Source organism: Syngnathus scovelli, chromosome 3 (genome assembly GCF_024217435.2).
Source record: "Syngnathus scovelli strain Florida chromosome 3, RoL_Ssco_1.2, whole genome shotgun sequence".
NCBI classification, from domain to species: Eukaryota; Metazoa; Chordata; class Actinopteri; order Syngnathiformes; family Syngnathidae; genus Syngnathus; species Syngnathus scovelli.
In genome coordinates, this window is record NC_090849.1 from 25,183,452 (window position 1) to 25,206,217 (window position 22,766).

Here is a 22,766-nt window from a genome sequence, read left to right on the forward strand (position 1 = left end):
ACTATTGTGTGTCTGTCTGTCTGGCATTTCCTTCCCGTCATTTAACAGGAAGTGTTGTAAGAAGCTGTATTACCTGGTTGATGTGGTTTGTTTTGTGGCAGTCAAGATTGTCATTGACGGACGGACGGACGGACGCCATCTTGTGTATCTGCCCACGCATTCCCATTATACTTGCCACTTGAATTGACAGCCTTTCTTCGACATTTGGCAGCAAACTCTGAGCGTGCGCGGAAGGAGCAATTGAATTCTTCCCAATTAGATAGCTGCGCGCGTCCGTCGAGATGGCGCATGTGTACCGATCCGTTGCGGTCCCAATCAAAGCCACTTAAGCTTTTATGTGTCTGCTGTGTGTGTGTGCGTGTGTGTGTGTGTCCAATATGGGCGAAAGAATAGTGTGTGTGTGCCCTCAGTACTTCCAGATGGAGCAAGAGGCTAACTCGGCTCATGCTGAGCTAATGGACTTGTTTACACAGAATGCGCTCTGTGAACAATCGACACAACCGTAGAAGGCGACGACGGTGCCTCGCGCTCCTCGTCAAGGCAGAGGCCTTTTTCTTTATGCTTCCAATTCATGTCCTTAGCATACCCTATTGGGATGGCCCTTGGAATTGACTGGGATCCTTTCAAATGTCACTCTTTAAAAGGAATCGTTGGGGAGGGGAGGGGAGGGGAGGGGCCGCTTGCTTCATGGAGGACTTCCATCTCTGTCCTTCATGTCTATCACTAAGACTTTGGAATCCCCACAATAGATCAGGAAAATTCTCTTTTGCCAGTAATCAAGCTTATTGCGCTGAACAGTATTTTTGAACAAAAGAACTACATTTGAAGACCAATATTTTGGTGACTGAAATCAAAACCAAAGTGCTTTTAGCAAGTGTTTGTGACCTATTTTTGATTGTGTTTTATCTTGCACTGGAAAACGAGCCCGTATACCAGGCAGGGGTGTCAAAGAGTTTTTTTTCGCGGGCCGCATTGTAGTCATATCTTCTTTCGGAGGCAGGGCCCAAATCAATGTATGAGCACCTCATATTGTATACAGTAAAAGCTACAAAACAAAGTGACAAAGAACTCCTTTTCAAATCAGATGGGTAAAAACTGGTCAAATATCTAAAAGATATTAAAAGTGAAGACAATTTGCATTTCTAGTAAAGACACGAATTCGATGCACAACTTGGGCCTTGAGTTTGACGCCTGTGCCGTATACGATACGTATTGAAAGAAACTAGCACTAAAGCCATTCCCACCAAATAGAAAGTAAGAAACAAAAGCAAGTTTCTCTAATCCCTGTCTCTCCTCCTTTCTTTCCCTCGCAGGTGAGGGAAGGTGCGGACAGAGTGTCTCCCATGAAAGCATGGAATGCTCTCTGCAGCCACCATCACTAGTCTCCTCCGATCTTTGGACTCGCCTCCAAAAGCTCCGTTAACAGCTGAGCGCAGAAAAGGAGCGGGCCCGCCGGGTCCCCTTTGGCTTTCTCAGCCTGCATCAATCAGCTGGCTTTTCTTCGAATCTGATCTGGTGGAGCGAGTGACGGACGGGCGCATCAAAATGGATCTGGATTCCTATCTGTGGATGGTCATTTTCGGCTTCATCATCGCCTTCATTTTGGCCTTTTCGGTGGGCGCCAACGACGTGGCCAACTCGTTCGGCACGGCCGTGGGCTCCGGCGTGGTCACGCTGAAGCAGGCCTGCATCCTGGCCTCCATTTTCGAGACGCTGGGCTCCATGCTGCTGGGGGCCAAGGTGGGCGAGACCATCCGCAAGGGCATCATCGACGTCAACCTGTACAACGAAACGGTGCCCGTGCTCATGGCGGGCGAGGTCAGCGCCATGGTCGGTGAGTTACCTGGGAAATTTGCGTGAGCCGTCGGGACCGCAGCCGCCGTTTGCTCTTTGTCACCTTTGCGGTGCGCTGCGGTGCGCTGCGGTGCGGTGCGGTGCGCTCCTCCCTCGCAGGCTCGGCAGTGTGGCAGCTCATCGCCTCCTTCCTCAAACTGCCCATTTCCGGAACCCACTGCATCGTCGGCGCCACCATCGGCTTCTCCATGGTCGCCATAGGCACCAAGGGCGTCCAGTGGATGCAGCTGGTGAAGATTGGTAAAACTCCCAATTGTTAGCTTAGCTGTTGTGAAACTTTTTTTCCATTGATGACTAGCCAAGCGGGTTGCTAGAGTTACACCCCCTCACACCCCCCATGAGGCGTGGGGAACATGCAGAATGAGCTGAACAGAAGAAAGACGAGTCAAAAGCAATTGAGTCCTTTTGTGCGTGTCTGACTGTTGTTGCGTGCAGTGTCGTCGTGGTTCATCTCCCCCTTGCTGTCCGGACTCATGTCTGGAGTCCTCTTCCTTCTCATCAGGAACACCATTCTCAACAAGGTTGGTTGGTTGGATGGATGGCTGGATGGATGGATGGATGGATGGATGGATGGATGGATGGATGGCTGGCTGGCTGGCTGGCTGGCTGGCTGGCTGGCTGGCTGGCTGGCTGGCTGGCTGGCTGGCTGGCTGGCTGGCTGGCTGGCTGGCTGGCTGGCTGGCTGGCTGGCTGGCTGGCTGGCTGGCTGGCTGGATGGATGGATGGATGGATGGATGGATGGATGGATGGATGGATGGATGGATGGATGGATGGATGGATGGATGGATGGATGGATGGATGGATGGATGGATGGATGGATGGATGGATGGATGGATGGATGGATGGATGGATGGATGGATGGATGGATGGATGGATGGATGGATGGATGGATGGATGGATGGATGGATGGATGGATGGATGGATGGATGGATGGATGGATGGATGGATGGATGGATGGATGGATGGATGGATGGATGGATGGATGGATGGATGGATGGATGGATGGATGGATGGATGGATGGATGGATGGATGGATGGATGGATGGATGTTGGCAGGACTAGTTGAGCTCCCTTACTATTTGCTTGCAACTTTGTTTGGGCACGAATGCGGACTGAACTGCAGAAATGGAATATACGACATGTGACAGCTGACCAACAGAACAGCAGCTCTGTTATTCAACAATAGCAGGCGGCTAAAAGAATTCAACCGGCAAGCCCTATCAGACAACTATTTGCTAAACAAGTCTGACATGGGAGACGCGGATCTGAGTCAGCAGAGGCGGGCGCCCGCGGGGATTCCGCTCTTGTTGCCACGACGATGCCGACGGCGATCGTCGCTCTGATCTCTCTGTATATATCATGACGGGTTGTATCTCCATGGAATAATTGATTTGGTTTCATTGTACGTGGACGACAGTAGCGCTTAAGGGCGTACATTTAGCGTCGTGCCGCTGAGACGATGAACGATCCAGGGAAGCAGCAGATAAGCGCAGAGGCAAAAATCAATGACCAATTGTTTTGTAATAGCCTATTTGTGCCACAAGATGGCAGCAAATAACTGCTTTTGTCTGCAATTTTTCCCCCTCAAGTTAAAGTGTGCGTAGCGGTTTCCCCTTGAGCGCATGGTGTGGCTTTCGCAACAAAGCGACTGTCACGTGCTGAGACGTATATACAGGAGACCCTCATTCTTTTGCTTGTTGCCTGTTCGCAGTTTCCCACGGGACTATGTCCGAGTAGAAATCCCACCGTGCGTGCTGCGCTGCGCTGCGCTGCGCTGCGCTGCGCTGCGCTGCGGCGTGCGACTGCCCGCCCAAGTCACGTTACCTTCACATTCCTTCCGATAAGAATCAAGATGGCGCAACTCATACCTTCTAATCCTAAAATTTGATGCGCTCTTTCTCTTTTCAGGAAGATCCCGTCCCCAACGGCCTGCGAGCGCTGCCCCTCTTTTACGCCACCACCATTGGAATCAACACCTTCTCCATCATGTACACCGGAGCGCCACGTAAGATGGCCGCCTAGTCTCACACCAACGTAGCATCCGATTATCACGTGGCTGCCGCTGTAATGGGCTGGCTCCAAATTCCAGCTGCGGGTGCGATCAAAATACCGATAGATGAAGAGCGTCGTACGTATGTCGGCGCAATGTTCGCCATTGTAAATGAGAAAGTGTTCTCAATTGGCTTACCTGGCAAAACATTGAATACCCCCAAAAAATGTTCTTACCTGGTGACTGCGGCGTACGCTGATTGCTTGCAGTGCTGGGGATCGAGATGCTGCCGGTGTGGGCCATCTTTCTCATCACCTTGGCAGGATCGCTGGTCTGCGCGGCTCTCGTTTGGATCTTCGTGTGTCCCTGGATGAGGAGGAAAATAGCAAGTAGGTGTACGGAAGCCGCCGTCTTGGCGAAGCCTCCCTCGCAAAAGCGCTTGGATGGATGGATGGATGGATGGATGGATGGATGGATGGATGGATGGATGGATGGATGGATGGATGGATGGATGGATGGATTGATGGATGGATGGATGGATGGATGGATGGATGGATGGATGGATGGATGGATGCAAAACAGGCTGCATCGTGTACTGAACTTGCTGGCTGACTGCCCCCTGCTGTATACTATTTGTAATTGAGCGAGTGACATTCCCATCTTGTCGTCATTTATGAAGACGCACCTATAATGAGCGGAATTTCCTCCAAGCTCACAATTCACCACTGGCCTTTAACTAACACATTGTGAGCTGGATGGATGGATGGATGGATGGATGGATGGATGGATGCCTGCAAGGATTACAGTCAGTCGGGTCATTACTCCGTCCGCCGTGTCTAAAATGAATTAGGGAATGGCTACAGGTTGTGTTTGGATCCACTGTTCTTTTTCAACGAGTTGCCTTTCACCCAGCCGGCGGCTGAACTCGTGGACTGGACCGTACCGTTGTTGTTGTTCCCCCCCCCCCCCAGCAGCAATGAGTTTTCCAAATTGTGATACGGTTCCAATCGTTCTGCAGGTCGTCTAAAGAAAGAGCAGGCTTTGTCCAGGATCTCTGACGAGAGCCTGGACAAGATCCCCGAGGAGGAGGAGGAGACCCCCGTCTTCAAGGAGCTGCCCGGGGCCAAGGGCACAGATGAGGCCGTGCTGCCGCTCACCGGCGGCAGCGAGAGGAACGCGCGCACCTCCAACAGCGAGCTCGGCAACCTGACCAACGGAGGCGCCGTCGTGCCAAATAGCCGAGTTTACGGTACGACCTTTTGGCGACTTGTCATCTCCGTAATAAATTGCCGTTTGATCACGCAGGCCGCACGCACTCCATGACCAACGGCTGCCTGAAGTCGCCCGTCTCCAACGGCAGCTTTAGCTTCGACGGCCACATGCGCAGCGACGGCCAAGTGTACCACACGGTGCACAACGACTCGGGTCTGTATAAAGACCTGCTGCACAAAATCCACCTGGGCCGAGCGGACGACAACGAGCGCCCCGGCGGTGCCGCCGCCGCCGCCGCTCCCGACAACAACTACCGCCTCTTGCGGCGCAACAACAGCTACACCTGCTACACGGCGGCCATCTGCGGCATGCCCGTGCAGCCGCTCATGCGCACCGAGTCGCGCGACGACAGCGAGAAGCTGGTGGGCGAGGGCCGCAGCAACAGCGTCTCCTACTCCAAGAAGCGCATCCGCTACGACAGCTACTCGTCGTACTGCAACGCCGTGGCCGAGGCGGAGATCGAGGCGGAAGAGGGCGGCGTGGAGATGAAGCTGGCTACCGAGCTCAAGGGGGCCGAGGAAGAAGGGGGCTCGGCCCCCGTGCCCCTGGACGACCTGGAGGATCACGAGGAGAAGGAGAAGTCGGAGGTCTTTCTGCTTTTCCATTTCCTGCAGATTCTCACCGCCTGTTTCGGCTCTTTCGCCCACGGAGGCAACGACGTCAGGTGACGATTATGTCGACGGCGGGCGTGACTGTTGCGTGAATCGTCCGTGCGCCCTTTCCCGACCTTGGTCGAGCCGAGCCGAGCCGAGCGCAGCGGTTGGGAAAGAGCGCACGAGCCGACGCGGCGGCGGCGGCAAAGGTCTAAGCCGCTCCTCCCTCCTGCGCAGCAATGCCATCGGACCGCTGGTGGCGCTGTGGATGATCTACGACCAGGGCGGTGTCATGCAGGACGCCGCCACCCCCATCTGGTTGCTGTTCTACGGCGGCGTGGGCATCTGCGCCGGCCTGTGGGTGTGGGGCCGCCGGGTCATCCAAACCATGGGGAAGGACCTGACTCCCATCACGCCCTCCAGGTGAGAGAGAGAGAGAGAACGCGCAAGGGCAAGTGTGGCCGTATCCACGTGACAATCTTTTTATTGGATATGTTTATACTGTATTTTCATACTGCCACGCTAGCTTTGCTTTATGGCAAAGTACTTCCTCTTCCTGTCATTTGAAGCCAGTGATTAGTGCATAGATTTGCGCTTCATCACCGCTGCAGGAATAAAACTCCGGGCACGTATTGGATTATACGTACGTGGAGAGTCAATTGTGGCCGGCGTTGCAATCGATTCCCAAGTCAACCGACTGTCAAAGTCTAAGTTGAATGACCAAGTTGAATTCAGCTTCACGTAAATCCACACCAATAGCCGCGGCTGCAAAGGAATTCCGATGGAAGCGCGGCAGTAGGATGACAGAGCGAGTGAGCGAGCGAGCGAGCGCATTTCCAAAGGTTTACTAATGAAGCTGCGCTCGTTTGTCAATGGACTCTGATGGCCGGAAGATTACTTTGGCCTTCAGATAGAGGTTGAGTTTTTTCACTTGTTATGTGATAATGATGAATAAACGTAGTATCAGAATGCGGCAGTCCTTGAGCGTGTGTTCCTGCGGCCCGGGCTCCTGATCCATACTGGCTTGGCCTTTTAAAAGCCTTTGTTGGGTTCGGGTCTAAATTCATGTGTTGTGGCTGGCTAAACAGTCCGGACGGGGGTGTACCTTGCCACTCGCTCACTTGGAATAAGTTCCAGCTCACCTGCAATGGAGGCAAAGCTTTTGGAAAATGCTGCTAATTCCGCTCAAAGGTTTCTTGTAAACAGGAAAGGGCAACATTGTTTTTCTGCGAGAGCGTTTTTTTAGCTTGCTTGAACACCAAGTTGGCGTGGTCACGTTTCAAGACTCGCATATCAATTTTGACATTCAGCTTCTTTTCTGCAACTTCATTTCTTCTTGGAATGGAAAGCGTTCTTCTGCGGTCCATTTTAAGATGTCATGAATAAGTCCGTTCATTTTGTGAGCACGGGTCGTGAATGTTGAAGGCTTCTCCCTCCCTCCCTCCCTCCCTCCCTCCCTCCCTCCCTCCCTCCCTCCCTCCCTCCCTCCCTCCCTCGGCATGTGCATTTTTGCATGTGTGGGAGCATCGCGAGGGGCTGCGGGCAGTACTTTGGCCTTGCGTGTGAAGTGAAGTGTACCAGTGGAGGAGGGAGGGGGTCGCCACAGTAGGGACGCTGGCTGGGGTCCACGTACCGGACGAGGGTCGCCGGGCCGACTCGTCCTTTTGCGCTTCGTTCCGTCCGTCCAGTGAAGCTCTTAAATCTGTGCTTAATGTTCCTCCGGCAGTCCTCATGGCTTTGTCTGGCTTTAGTTTGCTGGTCTCTCACCTCGAAATGTGGTTCCTTCCCACATCATCTGTGAGTCATTCTCACGGTCTCGTGGTTTTCCTCTCTCGTTGGCACCTTCCTTCCTTCCTTCCTTCCTTTTCTTTCCCAATCTTGCCCTTTCCATCACTGTCACAGCATGTTGCCAGCGCGCAAAGACAAATTTGCTCTGGTCCCGTGCTGTAAAGGCGCTGTCTGTTTCTATGCCACGCTGTGTGGGAGCCGGGCCGGGCCGAGCCCCCGGGCCGAGCCCCCGGGCCGGGCCGGGCCCCCGAGCCGGGCCCCCGAGCCGGGCCCCCGAGCCGGGCCCCCGAGCCGATCCCCCGGGCCGGGTTAGGCTTAGGCCAGAGTGTTCATGTGCTTGACTGGTTGTGCCTCTATTATGCGCTTTGGACACTGCAGATGCACATTGCAAGGGTTTCATCATTTCTTTTCTTCGTTGTCAGCAAGTGTTGCCGCTCAAAGAAGAAAGTACCGCTTCATGAAAGTCGAGGGACTTTCAATGGTTTTGGACCTCTCAAAAGAAATCAAATTGTTGTTTGACCTTGCAAAAGAGCTACATTCAGAAAATACTTTCACTGCTTACTATTCCCCATTCCTCCATTTTGCGGAGGAGCACTTCTCCTCACCGGAGTTGCAGCCGGCCTGGGGAAATTGGTGTCTGTACCAGCTGACTTTGGGCCGGTGAGGGGTGGGGTACACTCTGCGTCGCTTGCCAGACAATCACAAGACACAAACATACGTAGTATGTACATTCACGCTTACTTTGGCTCCAATTAACTGAAGAAATTGGAATTGAGCAGTTTTCAAATTTGAACTTTTTCAGGCTCCCAAACACAGTTGCCACAAAGACATTTTGGTTTTATATAAATAGCCTCAAGTCAAAAAAAGGAAATGACATTTTTCTTCTTTTTGAGAATCAATGAATATCAATGAGGCTGATTATTGCCAAAATGCTGCTATATTGTGAATAATAGCCAAACACACAAATCCCACTTGTGCTAACATAATCATGTCTTTTGTTAGCGTGTGTGTGTGTGTGTGTGTGTGTGTGAGAGAGAGAGAGAGAGAGAGAGTGCGTGTTGAGCATATTTCAAATGGCAGTTGCGTGACTGGCTGTATTAAGCGCGCTTTTGGAATATGGTCAGACGGTGCCACGGGCGGCCCGGCCCGGCCCCTCCCCTCCCTCACACGCTGCGGGCATTCCAATGAAAAATGTTTCTTTGCTCCTCCTTGTCTCTCCCCCCTTCACAGTGGATTCACTATTGAACTGGCGTCCGCACTCACAGTCGTGTTGGCTTCCAATATCGGAATCCCTGTCAGTACCACACACTGCAAGGTATGGCAATCCAGTGGGCCCCCTCCTCGCTGGCCCCTCAACTCAAGCCTTTGTCCTTCTGCAGGATTTGTCCAAGGGTGAGGAGGGCTCGCTCGCTCGCTCGCTCGCACGCATACACTTCTTCCTGGGTCATTAGGCTCAAATGTGCACTATTTGGGCTTTTTAGTGGAACCATTCTAAAACAATCCCCTAAAATGTTGTGTGCAGCTGGACTTCTGGTAGCCCCTTACAGATGTACGTGCGTGCGGGCGGGCGGGCGGGCGGGCGGGCTGGCCCTCTCCTCCGCCTCTTTACAGGAATGTCAGATCCAGAGCAGAGCATACGGGACAGCCCCCCCCCAGTCCCCTGTCCCCCGCCACCCGCCCCCTACCCAAACAGCATGGTGTCGCATCCTGTCTCATTCCTCTTTTGGCATTTTTCCTTGTCAGCACTGGCATGGTTTGGCGTGTGGGCCCTCCACCTTCCTGTTGTTGGCTGCCAAGCAGACCCTCCTCCCTCCCTCCATCCCTCCCTCCCCCGCCATCACCAAAAGACCTCCCCCCTCCCTTCTCTTTGCATAGCCCACCTGTCACAACTTGTTTTCCACTTTTTTTTTACCTCTCCCATCTCTCTCCATGTTTGTCTCCCCCCCCCTCTCTCTCTCTCTGTCTCTCTCTGTCTCTCTCTCGCTCTCTCTCTCTCCCTCTCTCTGTGTCCTCATCTGTCTTCACAGCGGATTTTGCATTGAAGTAATGAGTGCACTAACAGTGCTTGTTGCATCAAATGTGGGCATCCCAATAAGCTCCACCCACTGCAAGGTATCTCAGCCTTTGGTCACGAAGCCGCGCTTTAACAGAGCTCGGCGTCACGCATAGATGACAGTCGCCAATCACAGCTCCAGAGTTGCGGTTTTGGTCCTTTGTGCAGTTTTTCCTCAAAATGGCAGACAACTTAACCCATTGGCGTGGATAGAAAGAAAATACTGTGATGATAAACATGCAGAAGCAAACTGCTAATAATCAGCTATTTTGTATGGAGCAAAAAACTCAACAAAAACAGCACTGATGATTAGGGGTGTAACCCAAACTGATTTGAATTTGAAGGCATTTCTTTAATAAACATAAAAGTTGTACTTTGACCATCGTTAATCAAATCAAACCATAATCAAATTGAATTACGGTTAAAATACGTTTTTTTTTGGGGGGGGGGGGTGCTGCACAAATGTCAAAACTGGTATTTAATTGAGCACTAATATGTTGATTCATCAACATCATCACCTCCCTCACATTAACATTCCCGTCCGTATCACTCCTTAATCCACACTTATGGCAAAATGCTTCACTCTTGTCAGGTTTAGAGTCTGTGATTTGATTGATTGATTGATTGATTGATTGAACGATGGTGTCCGGGGAACCCCCTCAAGTTGTCAGACTGAACTTAGATACATAGCTTGATTCACCATCCAATTAGACAAGATTTAAGAATAGTTGCAGTGTTGACAGCTTGAGAGGCCGTTCCCCAGGTGGCCCGGATTGACCAGAGGCCCGGAGCCGCTCCCTCCCTCCCTGCCTGCCTCCCTCCCTCCCTGCCTCCCTCCCTGTCTCCCTCCCTCCCTGCCTCCCGTGACAATGTGCAATGACTGCAGGCCGGCAATGGCACAAAGGTCACGTCAAGTTGACGCTTCATCCAAGCCGCCGCCGCCGCTGCCGCCGCCGCGTCCTTTGATATCAAATCAAACCAAAATCTAGTTTGGCCTCCCTCGGCGATTGCGTCAGCACGCATAGATCTAAAAGGCAAACGGCGCGCGTGCCAGCGGACACGTCCTCCTTGCCGCCGCCGGCCTGCGGGCATTGCACCTTCTGGTCACGTGACCATTGTAAATTAGACTCCGGCAGAAGAGAAAGGTGAGTGGAGGTTGTCTCGGTGGAAGTCTGACATGAGTTGCTTGCTGTTGTTAAAAGTCAAATGAAGAAGAAGAAGAAAAAAGTCAAAAAAAAACCATTGAATTTGATGCAAGTGCTGATTTCAGACTTCCGCAAGTTTTATAACGTGACGATTTATTTAACCAGCATGCTCAAACTAACCAGCATGGATGAAATTTGGATGCAGGCTGCAGGCTGCTTTTGTACTTTTCTTTCAATAGAATCCTTTTTGAATGACGTATGTATATTGTTTGAATGTTAAAGACCAATTTAGTGTTGAAAATACATGCGCTTGATAAATGATTTGAATAGATGTTCATTTTGGGCCAAATATGGGATAGTATTTTATTGTTCTCATGATTACGTTTTAGTGTCTCGTTACATTGACAATTAGAATATCTTATTTGACTTTGACTGAATATTTTTGCAGTAAGCAGGCTTCCACTTTAAACTGGTTCAGAATGAGTTGAGCGATTTCAACACTGAAAGGCACAATGACGGCAATCCTGGGGTAGCCAGCCATTGGAAGGAAGGCAGGCAGGCAGGCAGGCAGGCAATGTTTCAAATTTTCCTCGCAGCACGTACAGTCATGAAATCAAATCCCCTAATCAGCCTGCAGCTCTGTGTGGCATCGTTTGGCTTTCCGTAGCGTGAGCGCTGACGGCATTTTGCCGCCCGCAGGTGGGCTCGGTGGTGGCCGTGGGCTGGATCCGCTCCAGGAAGGCAGTGGACTGGCGCCTCTTCAGGAATATCTTCCTGGCGTGGTTCGTCACCGTTCCCGTGGCCGGCCTGTTCAGCGCGGCCGTCATGGCCGTCTTTGTGTACGGCATCCTGCCCTACGTGTGATGGAGAGCGCCGCCGCCGCCGCCACCGTAGAGGAGGAGGAGGAGGAGCAAGGAAGACAAGCGAGTCCGAGAGGAAAGCCAAAGAGTTGCTGGCTTGCTGGAAGTAAAGGAAGCAGAAGAAAAGGCTGTGAGGAAGGTTGGTTGGTTGGGTGGTTGGTTGGTTGGGTGGGTGGTTCAAAATCTACAATACTGTACATACAGCTCAAAAAATGCTGTGCAAGCAATTATTACTCCAACTGTATATATTATTCATATCAATATGCAAGATTTGGTGTGCTCAACCAACTCATCTCACGTTAGCCAAGTGGAAAATGTGATGATGGAGGGCTGATCAGAATTTGGGACTTTCTGTGCTTCTTGATTTTTGATCATGATACCATACAAAAAAAAAAAAAAAAAACATGATTCACTACAGAGTTGATTTGTGTGCGTGTGTGTGTGTACGCGTGTCTGTTTGTATGCATTTTTAATGGATGTACTATACCGTAAATCTGTACTGTAAATACTGACCTTCAGGAGTTTGAGGGTGCGAGTGGGAGGAAGATCATGTTTTGTCGTATTTTTTTGGAACTGTCAGGAAATGGGTTCTTCTCGGCACCTTTTCATCATATTCAGAGTATGTTTCATCATGCTATTTTGATGAGAAAGCCATCGATTGGAAACGAGAGACGAGTTGCTCCTTGGTGTAATACCAGGAAAGCACAATAGGTGTCAGTAGAGCATCGCTGAGACTGTTGCTAACCGCCAATCGAATCAAAAGAAGAGGACCTATGAGCTGCTAGTTAGTTGGAAGGCGGCTGTATTTGAGAAAGAAAGAAAGAAAGCAAGAAAGCAAGAAAGAAAGAAAGAAAGAAAGAAAGAAAGAAAGAAAGAAAGAAAGAAAGAAAGAAAGGCGATTCTTTCGGGATTCACCGTGCCAAAGGCAACTGTTTGAATCGGCATGACGACTTTTCAAAAGGTGTAAGGTGCAACGAGAAGCCAAAACACTACAAAAATGCTCATAACTGCCTTGTTTTTTTGGTTGGGTCTCGCGCGACAACGAGATGCCTCAATGTGTCATATCGTGTTGTTGTTATTATTCATCTGAATCTGAATATGCAGAGCTTACTTTATCTTATCCTCCAAACCTGCTGCGTGACTCCTCGCAAAATGTCACCAGTACTGATCATCACCAGCTTTTTAACTGGGTCGTGTGACCGACCTGGAGATGAACAAAAGCATTGATCTTAATTTGTTTGTATTGATCTGAACGAAATCAACTTGCTTGTGGTCTTCGTTTTGTTTTTCTTTCTTTTCCTAAGAACAAATCTATGCTTTTGTGGTGGCCATTTGCCTTTCGTAACACGTTTGTTCCTTTCTGCTCAATCATTGCGTACTGACTGCGGTGTTTACATTGTAAACTCCCAACGGGTATTAGGGCCAGACATGAAAACAAAGTTCGATTTTTTTTAATTTTTTTGTTGTAATCCAATACAACATTGCATACAGTAAAGTGTGACTTGTACGACAACTTTCATACAATCGAAAATGTACGACTTTACTCTTGTAAAGCGTTCAAGCGTATCGCAAACTTGAGTTTCTCTTTTGTCAGTTTGGCCCTAACACTCTTTGTTGGGATCCATATCATAACTGGGGAAAAAAAAAAGAAGTCAACTTGCCTCACAATGCCAACAAGCGTTTTCACACAAACCACAAGTGTCTCGTGAGAGAGAGAAAAGAAATGTTTGTGTGTTATTTTTGTAGCCGCCGCGGCGCTAGAACGTCCCCACGTCACTTGAACGCTACGACGAAAAGAGTTTAACTAGAGAGCTTTCATCAAAACGATATATTTTTCTACAATATTTTAACTGGGGACAAGCTGCCGATAGTTTGAAATGGAACCTCCCGTGCTTGATGTTGTGGATGACGACATACTTTGTAATTTTGCTTCCCTCCTGATTGGGGAAATAGGCCAGGCCCGCCCGTGGCCCTCTTGCTAGCATTAGCCGTGTAGCCCTTTGGCCGAAAAGGAAAAGGAAACAGGACAGCGGACACAATATTTTACTGGGGGTGGTTACTCATTTGTGTGCGCGTGCGCGTGCATGCGTGGGGGGTCTGAAATTACAGCAATGGCGACACAAGTGTAAAAGTTACACAATGTGGGTTAAAGTTTAACTGGACTGTGTGTGTGTGTGTGTGTGTGTGAGAGAGAGAGGGACGGGACGGGACGGGGTGCTCAAATACAGCAATAATGGAAACAGAGTGAATTGTCAAAGACGCGTGGTCGGAATTGGTTAGCATTTGTAAGAGGACCATTGTCAGGCAGCAAGCAACGTGGGCTGATGTGTAATGACATGCAAGAAATCCCCTCCTCTTTTGTTGCTAACTCCCACCACCATTTTGTAGTTTGCCATTTGTTTCCAAAGTCAAAAGGGACGCACGTACGGTACGGTACGGTACGGTACGGTACGGTACGGCACGGCACGGCGCAAGTGACGGTCAACACCGACCTCTGGTAGCAAGCAGTGTGCGTTAAATACAACTAATGGCTGCTAAAGATAAAGAAGCTAAGCATTGAATATTTACCATATTTGCGATGGTACAGCGAACACTCGGAATGAAACGCACTTGCCTTTGTTTTCAAGATGTTTTTGACATACTACGTTTATACATCCATTTAATTGTTCATACAACACTCATCATTGTAAAACTTTCAAATGTTGTACACATCATGTTCGAAAGGACATTTTAGTGCAAACAAATCGTTACAACAGTTCAAAATGCAAATTGTTAAGATTTTGATATTTTGGACCATTTGTCTTTTTTTTTTTTTTTTTTTTGCTCATCAAATGACAGTGGCTTGCTTACCTTCCCACATTTTGAATGGCTTCTGGATTTTGGGATCTTTTTCATGAAATGTAATCATTCAAATGTATTTGCTTTGTGTCACCTTAACGTGTTTATTCGCTCGTGAATTTTGGGGGGTTTGAGGCATCAATCAATGCTTGTGGATTTTTCAAGGATATTTTCTGTTTCTTTTTTTGTTTTTTTTTTGTCTACGCCACGGGCCGAGTGTTCATTGACTACGTCAAATAATAGCAACTAACTCTCGCAAGGGATTTCCTTTGCTCGGTACGAAATAGCGGTCACCTCATGTGATTGTCGGTAGAAGGCGACATTTCTCCATTGCGATCACATTCGGTTGACCTCGTCGGGACGGATTGTGGCATCATTTTCGAAACATCAATTTGCCTGCACGAAATTGTCGTTGTCGCTCGTTGCCGTGTAGCTCCCCCCCGGTGCGCGTGAGTGGAGCTGCCAATTTGAGTGTGATTGACGTACGTGCATAATGTGGTAGAACGTGATAGTCCCTGTCCTCCCTCGCCTGGCTTCGCCTGGCCTGCGGCCTTTTCCAGCTCTGTGTCGTCTTTTGAATGTTTCGCGCTATTTCCTGTTCGCTCGCCGCCTTGCGTCTAATGTGTGGATTTAACTAACAAACAAACAAACAAACAAACGGGGGGGAAAAAAAACTGTAGCCTGCTTCAACAAAATCTTACTCTGATTTGCTTCTGTCGTACTGTAATGTCTTTATTTAAGATTTTAGTGAGGAAAAACAATGCTTGCATTTAAACTAAATTATGGGAATTAAAATTACAAAGAACAGTTACAGTTCATTGTGTTGTGTTTTTTTCTTCTATCGTGACTTCTTATATTTTGTGCCCTTATTATTGCACAGAATGTCACGCCTTAGCCCCAGCTGTTCCGCTAAGTGTCGGTTGTCTTGGTTTCTGTGTGCTGTGTGCTCGCCCCTCCCTTCCTGTGTGCTCGCCCCTCCCTTCCTGTGTGCTCGCCCCTCCCCTCCCCTCCTGTGTGCCTATGATCAGTTTGATGATTCCCACCTGCCTCTTGTTACCTGTCGTGTATATAAGTCCGGTCTGCCCCTCCCTCCCTCCCTCACTCCCCGTCGGATCATTGTTGTGTGTTCATGTCATGATGTCTTTTTGGTCATTGGTCACATAAGGTCACCCTGTCTTTTTGGTCAGTCACGTTGTTAGGTTTTGTTAAGTCATGTCAGTTGCCGAGTCTGTTAGTTTGCGTTCTTCAATCGACCAAGCTGGTCCAAGCTGCACTTGGTCATCCTGCTCCATTTCCATCCGATCTGTGACACAGAAGTTACTATGATGAGCGCTCAGGCATCTTGCTTTAAATGGAAAACGTTTGAGTGACGACAAAGCAGGTCTGTAAAAAAAAAAAAATCTAATCAATCAATCAATTAATGAATTATTCTGCCACTGATACATAATTTTACTTTGAAATCTGCTTTCCTGGATTATTCATGAAACGAAGCTTGCAACGCAGTTGAATGTCGCTTGAAGACAAATTGCATGGGAAATTCAACATGATATATAGTCATATGTAACACCTTTACTTTGCAGTTTTTATTCTCTTAGGCATCTTCCTCTTTTTTAATGCACTCCCAACTTTGAGTTATTTTCTTCGTGTTATCCACCACTTTGCTTAGATAAGATTCATTTGTGTCACAAAGGCTTCTGGGAAATTGAGTCCTCAGTTTAAGTTTCAGGACACTGCCCTGGGACTTCTAAATGCAAATCGGGACTATACACTCACAACCTCTCATTTATACGCTTTATCTTACACTTGCATACTGAACTATATACACACACACACACACACACAGAGGAGTCCAGTCCAGTATTTTGTTAGTTGATTTCCATCCAAAACAAGTTTATTGTGGTCCACACCGAAAGGTCGACTGAGCCCGCAAGTTCATACATTGCACGTCTTCTTCGTGAGGCGTGACACACTTCCATTGGAGCGAGGAGAAAAGTTGGCTGGGAAAAAAAAAATAAAAGAGCATACAGGATTTTTTTCCCCGCTTCACTTTCTTTGTGGTCCTCTTTGCATTTACGAGGCGTGCAGACCGCACACGGCAAAAAAGGAAAAAAAAAGGTCCAAGTGAATGGTTGTTTCATAAAAAGTTTTGTAGTGTGTCCAGTCATTGGAAAGCCACGTGATACAAGAAGATGGGACACAGGTGCGGCTGTCAATCAGAGTGTGTGCACATGAAGCTTGAACATGCGTATTAGCTTGTAACAGTAGGTGGTTGGGTTTTTTTTTTTTTTGGGGGGGGGGCACCTTTCATGGCCAGCGTGTGAGTTAAATGATTATCAGCTTTCATATAGATTTGTTTTGCTTTTTTTTTTTTAATAATAGATTTATATATTTCTTTGTCACATTCACTCGTCTAACTCGTATTTCACGTACGCACGGACGTGGGGGGGGGGGGGGGGCTGAAATGACAAAATCAGAGTAAAAAAAAAAAGGGGGGGGGGGGTTTTGCAGTCTTTTTGCTCCATCAAAGGGACGGAGAGGGGGGCTCTTTCTTGGCAGGAGTGGCGGCGGGATTGCTCTCTTTGAGGTTGAGGTTCTCCAGCGCCACGTCCAGCGTCATCACCTCCACGCAGCCCATGGACTGGAAGTCGACCAAGTTTCGCAGTGACCCGGGACGGCAACGACGGTGGTGGTGGTCGGCGGCGGCAGTGGCGGCGGCGTCGTCCATTTGGTGGTGGTCCGCCAGAAGCGTGGACAGCAGCAGCTCCGTCACAAACAAGCTTCTGTCCGCCCATTGCGCCTCGCACGCTTGACGCTCCGCCTCGGACGCGCGTGCTTCGCTCAGCCTGCCGAGAGCACGAGTGGGGGGGAATGAAATGAGTGAGGGTTCTGCGACACCTCACAATTGCTTGAAAGCAACTCACCTGCTGAGTAGAAAGTGTGAGCTGTGCGCCGTGTGCTGGGCGGGGCTCTCCGAAAGCCCGCCGTTGCTGTTGGCGCTCAAGTTGGGGTTGTTGGCAGCGGCTGAGTTGGCATTGAGGATGGCGTTGGCGCGCCCGCCGCCGCCGCGCGTGGCGTTGCGCGCCGTCTCCAGTTGCTGCCGCGCCGCCTGCGCCTGCTGCCGCTCGAGCTGGAGCTGCATCTGGAGCTGCTGCAGCTGCGAGGCCGACGGACCCGAGCTGAGCTGGCCGCCCGTCGAGCGCCGCACGCCCGACAGCTGCGATAATAGCTCTGCGGGGAACCCGAAACATTTTCTTCAATTGTACTGGAAGTCAGGGGAATCCAGAAAAAATGCAGACTTGTTTGATGGCTATCAAATATCTGTGCTGAGGTTTCTGACAAAAGCAGAGGAAGGAAGGAAGGAAGGAAGGAAGGAAGGAAGGAAGGAAGGAAGGAAGGAAGGAAGCAAGCAAGCAAGGAAGGAAGGAAGGAAGGTCTGTCTCCCTGCTCCTCTCCTGCGTTTGGAATGACTTGAAGCGGCAGCTCCACAACACATTCGGCGGAGCCCGGTTGCAGGGTCAATTGCGGCCTCGCGCCCTGGACTAAAATTGGCTGGCTGCGGCGACAGACATGGTGCTTTGCTTTGCGACGCACCTGCGATGGGGTCCATGGCCTCCCGGCTATAATTGGAGCTTTGAGAGGAAGAGTTCTGACTGGTGGAGAGCCCCCCGCCTGAGTTGCTGGTGAAGTGCATGTTGGACCTGCGGGCGCGGGGGCCGCCCAGTCCGCGCCCGGGATGGAACATCCGCCTCACGTGCCGCACGCCGCTCGACTCGTCGTGAAGAGCGCAGTTGAGGAAGCAGGTAGACATCAAAAAATGAAATCATTTCCCTTTCATTTATCTGCTAATACTTGGGGGAAGGATATCATATCTCTGGGTGCTCTGTGTTCAAGTGTAAGGTGGGCGGCAAAATCGTCCGTCACGTGATTGGGGTCCCCGCCGGGCAGCGCCGCGCATATGGGGCAGATCTGCAAGACATCAAAGCAGACCAAGTGAGGTGAGCCAGCCATCCGGCCGGTCAGCCGGCCGGCCAGCCAGCCAGCCGGCCGGCCAGCCAGCCAGCCAGCCAGCGAGCATCCATCCATCCATCCCCCCATCCCCAAGCTGCAAGTGTTAATAACTGCAAATGATTTAGTGACAGGTGGCCGGTGCAGTTCACGCAACTGATATGAAGTGAATGGCAAAATATCGGCACGTCGTGAGTTGAGCATATTGCGTCAACAGGGTGCGAAGATGAAAATGACTGACTCGAATGAATGTTGGTCTACTCATGTAAATAGCCCGAAGGTCAGTCACAAGCACATGTCGCCAAAGAGCGCCTCAGTGAGACGCACATTGATGGCGGGCGGGCGGACCTGGCCTTCCAAATCGAATCCACATTTCTCAGAGGACCGTCGCCACTCTGCTAACATTGGGCCTCTCCAGAATGACGTACCACTTCTGTGGAAGTCTCCGTGTGCTCGGCGGCCACGTGCTCCTGCAGGGACATCTCCGTGTAGCCCATTCTGCCACAGTAGGGACACGTGAAGGCCTGGGGCTGCTCCACCGAGAAGGCCTCTCCGCCGTAATACAAGTCTGGAGGGAGGGAGGGAGGGAGGGAGGGAGGGCCAGAGGTGTTACCACCGACCGCAGCATTTCAGCTCAAGCCAAGTATTGATTATCTAACAATCGCCAAGCCAGTTGAAGAGCTAGTACACATTGTTCGACTTAAGGTCTTCCAGCCCCTAACCAGACTGCCGTGCGCTACTCACCAAAGTCGACCCGCGTCAATATACACTGCATGGGGTGCTCCGTGGTGTGTCTGGTGGTGGTGGCGCCGCTCTCGTAGCACGACGCGCACAGGTCGTAGTCGTAGCAGATTAAACATTTGTAGCGCCGGCCCCGGAAGTTGCCCTTCAAACACGCATCGCAGCTCACGCCTGAACATGGAAGCAAAACAGGGCGAGGAGTTTGCTTTTAGTGCTCCACTCGGAGACAGAGAGTTTTTTCTTGTCCATTTGGGTGGTAAATGAAAATAACAATGATGAAAGTAGATACAATTGTCTTGTTAAGCATTAGACGAAAGGTGGGGGATGAAAAGGCCTCCAAATATTTAAGCCACACCTTCTCCCAATAGAGGCAGTGCACTTATTTATTTATTCGCCTTTTCTTTCTTTCTTTCTTTCTTTCTTTCTTTCTTTCTTTCTTTCTACAGTAAATACGCTTGGAGAAGAGCCGCCGCACAGAAGGTGCTGTCAGCCACAGCGCTCGCCCAGACACACGTGTCCCACATGTTAAAGGCATCAAGTTTGTTTTGTTTTTTTAACAAGGCTGCTCCCCCCCCCCCCCCCTTTTTTAGCCTTTTTGCAAGTGCATTGAGAAAATAACAGCTGCTTCCAAAATGGACATATTTGACAATATACAGTTGTCATGCTGATCATGACATTTGTTTGAAACAAAGGCGATCATGCAACTAAAGTTGACATGTGCCATGTGCTGACACTTGTGCAGATGACTTGGAAGAAGAGGGTTCATTTCGGGCCGCCGAATTGATGAAGCAACCTGCAGCATTAAGGCAGGCAGCTTTTAGCCTTTGGATTCATCGAAAACGACTTCTTCGTGTAGTCTAAGGTGGCTGAGTCGAAGGAGTAACGCCGGGCAAGGTTGGCCGCAAGGACATGCTTGTGCTGACTATTTGTCCGTCTGTCTGTCACGCATTCGCTCTGACGGACGGCAGTTTTAAGGGGCAGGATCGCCCCTGGTCTGCCGGTCGGTCGGTCGGCCGGCCGGCTCTCGGCAATCAACCGGCACTCCCCCGCTCGACTTCAGCCCAGTGTGGTAAGCCTGGCTTCCATTAGCCGCCATGCTAATCACACAGCGCGTTAGCTTCCCATAGCAAGACGTTCCGCTCAGTTCTGTTGCGTTGCGTTGCGTTGCTGTGGGCTTCTTCCGCCTATTTGACAGCGCCGTGCGGGGCTCCGATTGTCATTGAAACACGGACGTCAGGCATCGGATCGCCGCCGTCAAACTTGTCGTGATGACTGACTGGCTGACTGCTTGCTTGCTTGCTTGCTTGCTTGCTTGTTTGCTTGCTTGGACATGACACGTCGTGGCCGCCGCTAACATCGCCCCAGCGACGACTATCGAGTACATTCTCGATTAGCTTCGCTTAGCCGGTCGGTAGCGCTTCAGCAGCCGTCACCGTCACCGTTGTGACAAACGCCGGCCGGCCGGCCGAGCAAACCAGCGAGCGTCCTTGCTCGCTCCATCGCCGCCGTTTTTCTTACCTTCATGACGGGACATCCTACGATGCCCAAAAGCGGCCCCTAGCTCGGGCCTGGTTCGCAAAAGCGAAACGAGGAATATGGCAGAGATGAGAAGGAGAAGCCGGGGCTGGCTGGCTGGCTGGCTAGCTGTCCCTGGCCTCTTCCCTCATGGAGGATCCGGTGCGCTGCCGCTGCTTGCTGCCTGCCTGCCTTCCTTCCCTCCCTCCCTCCGTTCCTCCGTTCCCCCGTTCCCCCCTCCCTCCGTTCCTCGGTACCGCCGCCCGCCTCCAGCTGTGTCACCGCTCGCTCGGCGCATCGCTCATCCAGACACACGATGGCGGTGTTGTCCTTGCTATGGCACCACAGCCATGGACGGCTCTGACACAGCCAGGACGGTCGTCTAAAATAAGGTCATGCGATATAATATAGGATTGATTCTACGTATTCTCCTGGAAGTGGAGACAAAGGTGCTAAATGATGTCTCGATTCAATTACGCTTTGATTCGTTCATTTTTTGTGACGGCCTGTCAGGGGCAGAGCCAGATGATGATCGAGGGTGGACATGGCCACCCACCCGGCCGGCAGGCCAGACGGCCGGCCCTTGTCACTCTGTGAGCTTTTATGTCACCTTGGCCATGGCAAGCCAAAAGGACTTTTCTTTTGAACATTGTGGGACGTTGTCAAATAAGTGACATGACGTAGAACAGAAAGAGGATATCTCCACAAACGCCTGTGTCATCTGGAGAAAGCAAACATATGCTTTTTCCATTTGTTGTAACTTGATGAAGAGTGAGGAGTGCTTTGAATGTCATGCTGTATTAAATTGTATCATCTCATCCCCACGTTAACTTTCTGCAGAGATACAGTAGCGTGCTCATTCTGCTATCATTTCGCCAGCTGTAAGTTCTATTAATAATACGTCTGCACTTGAGCCTTGCGTAAATAGGTCACATGACTTTTGGAAGGAAAGAAAGAAAGAAAGAAAGAAAGAAAGAAAGAAAGAAAGAAAGAAAGAAAGAAAGAAAGAAAGAAAGAAAGAAAGAAGAAAAAACAAAGTTTCATCTTGTTCGAAATTTGCAAAAAATGATCACGCAATGATGCCAAGTGACAAAATGATGGGCGAGGCTGCTCACAGCTCTACTTTGTAATTCTTTTGCCAGCACAACTCCAGTTCCTTTGCCAGCATCACTTCTACTTCTTCTCAGCCAGCATCACGTTTGTCTCTCCATCTACTATGTAACGTACTTTTTTTTTAGTCCGGCATGGTTCCAACACCTTATTTTGCCAGCGGAGCTTCTTCTTCTTCTTCTTCTTCTTTTTCTTCTTTTGCTAGTACAGATTCCACCATTTCTTTGCACTCCTAATTCTTATCTATGGAATTCTACTTGCATTTTCTTTGCCCGTAGCTTCAGAATAGCCAAGAAATGTCTCCAAACAGGGCAGTGTGATTGGATGGATCCTCGCTTGGCCCACTACAAATTGGATGAACAATTAGGCTGTATTAAGAAGCGTGGGCCGCCATGGTGGCAGGTGACACTTCCTGGCTGGTGACTGATGAGGCCTACACACACACACACACACACACACACACACAAAGAGTACTATTGTTATTGTAGTGCCCATTCTGGGCTTCATCACTTGAAAGTGCACTAAGCTGATGGTTTGGCGGAGAGCCAAGCAAAGAAAGGAGCAAGATGGTGGTGGAGAAGAGGGGGGGGGGCGCTTTCATGGGGGGGGCTGCCCCAGGATGCACACCCCATCCCATCCACAAGCTCCAGCAGCAGCAGCAGCAGCAGCAGCAGCAGCAGCAGCAGCAGCAGCAGCAGCAGCAGTCAGTCCCCCCTTGCTTCCACATGAGTCTTTGAAGACATTCCAGTGAAGGTGCACGCTCCTGTTGTGTGTGTGTGTGTGTGTGTGTGTGTGTGTGTGTGTGTGTGTGTGTGTGTGCGTGTGTGTGTGTGTGTGTGCGTGTGCGTGTGCGTGTGCGTGTGCGTGTGTGTGTGCGTGTGTGTGTGTGTGTGTGTGTGTGTGTGTGTGTGTGTGTGTGTGCGTGTGTGTGTGTGTGCGTGTGTGCGTGTGCGTGTGTGTGAGAAGCACGTCGTTTTCTTTTTCTTTTACTACGGCTTCCTT

General features: G+C 50.2%; 2 protein-coding genes across 6 annotated transcripts in view; one reads left to right on the top strand and one right to left on the bottom strand.

Moving 5' to 3' along the window:
- The window catches only part of slc20a2 (solute carrier family 20 member 2), a 28,062-nt gene extending 12,856 nt beyond the window's left edge, over positions 1–15,206 (top strand). For 3 of the 5 annotated variants that reach the window (XM_049762682.1, XM_049762683.2, XM_049762684.2), the window contains exons 2-10: positions 1,314–1,834; positions 1,954–2,094; positions 2,290–2,375; positions 3,763–3,859; positions 4,114–4,233; positions 4,863–5,093; positions 5,150–5,780; positions 5,947–6,132; positions 11,395–15,206. In XM_049762682.1, the coding sequence (XP_049618639.1) occupies positions 1,357–1,834; positions 1,954–2,094; positions 2,290–2,375; positions 3,763–3,859; positions 4,114–4,233; positions 4,863–5,093; positions 5,150–5,780; positions 5,947–6,132; positions 11,395–11,665 (2,241 nt within the window). In that variant the 5' untranslated portion in view covers positions 1,314–1,356 and the 3' untranslated portion in view covers positions 11,666–15,206. Of the gene's footprint in view, positions 1–1,313; positions 1,835–1,953; positions 2,095–2,289; positions 2,376–3,762; positions 3,860–4,113; positions 4,234–4,862; positions 5,094–5,149; positions 5,781–5,946; positions 6,133–8,727; positions 8,813–9,524; positions 9,610–11,394 lie in introns of all 5 variants that reach the window. The other 2 variants (XM_049762687.1, XM_049762686.2) reach the window with 2 other exon arrangements.
- Positions 15,207–16,253: 1,047 nt separating this feature from the next.
- On the bottom strand, positions 16,254–20,883 carry LOC125993812 (E3 ubiquitin-protein ligase KCMF1). The gene is made up of 7 exons (XM_049762738.2): positions 20,658–20,883; positions 19,143–19,310; positions 18,827–18,966; positions 18,258–18,359; positions 17,985–18,168; positions 17,315–17,621; positions 16,254–17,236 (listed from the first exon to the last, which is right to left on the bottom strand). The coding sequence occupies exons 1-7, from the start codon at positions 20,671–20,673 to the stop codon at positions 16,915–16,917; spliced, it is 1,239 nt and encodes a 412-aa protein (XP_049618695.1). The 5' UTR covers positions 20,674–20,883; the 3' UTR covers positions 16,254–16,914.
- Positions 20,884–22,766: the final 1,883 nt, after the last annotated feature.

Excerpts from the sequence above, each read along its gene's own strand:
- LOC125993812 (XM_049762738.2), bottom strand. Across the intron at positions 18,360-18,826 it reads CGGAGACTTCCACAGAAGTG|ATCTGCCCCATATGCGCGGC; the intron begins GTACGTCATTCT and ends GATGTCTTGCAG. Across the intron at positions 17,237-17,314 it reads TCACACTTTCTACTCAGCAG|GCTGAGCGAAGCACGCGCGT; the intron begins GTGAGTTGCTTT and ends TGCTCTCGGCAG.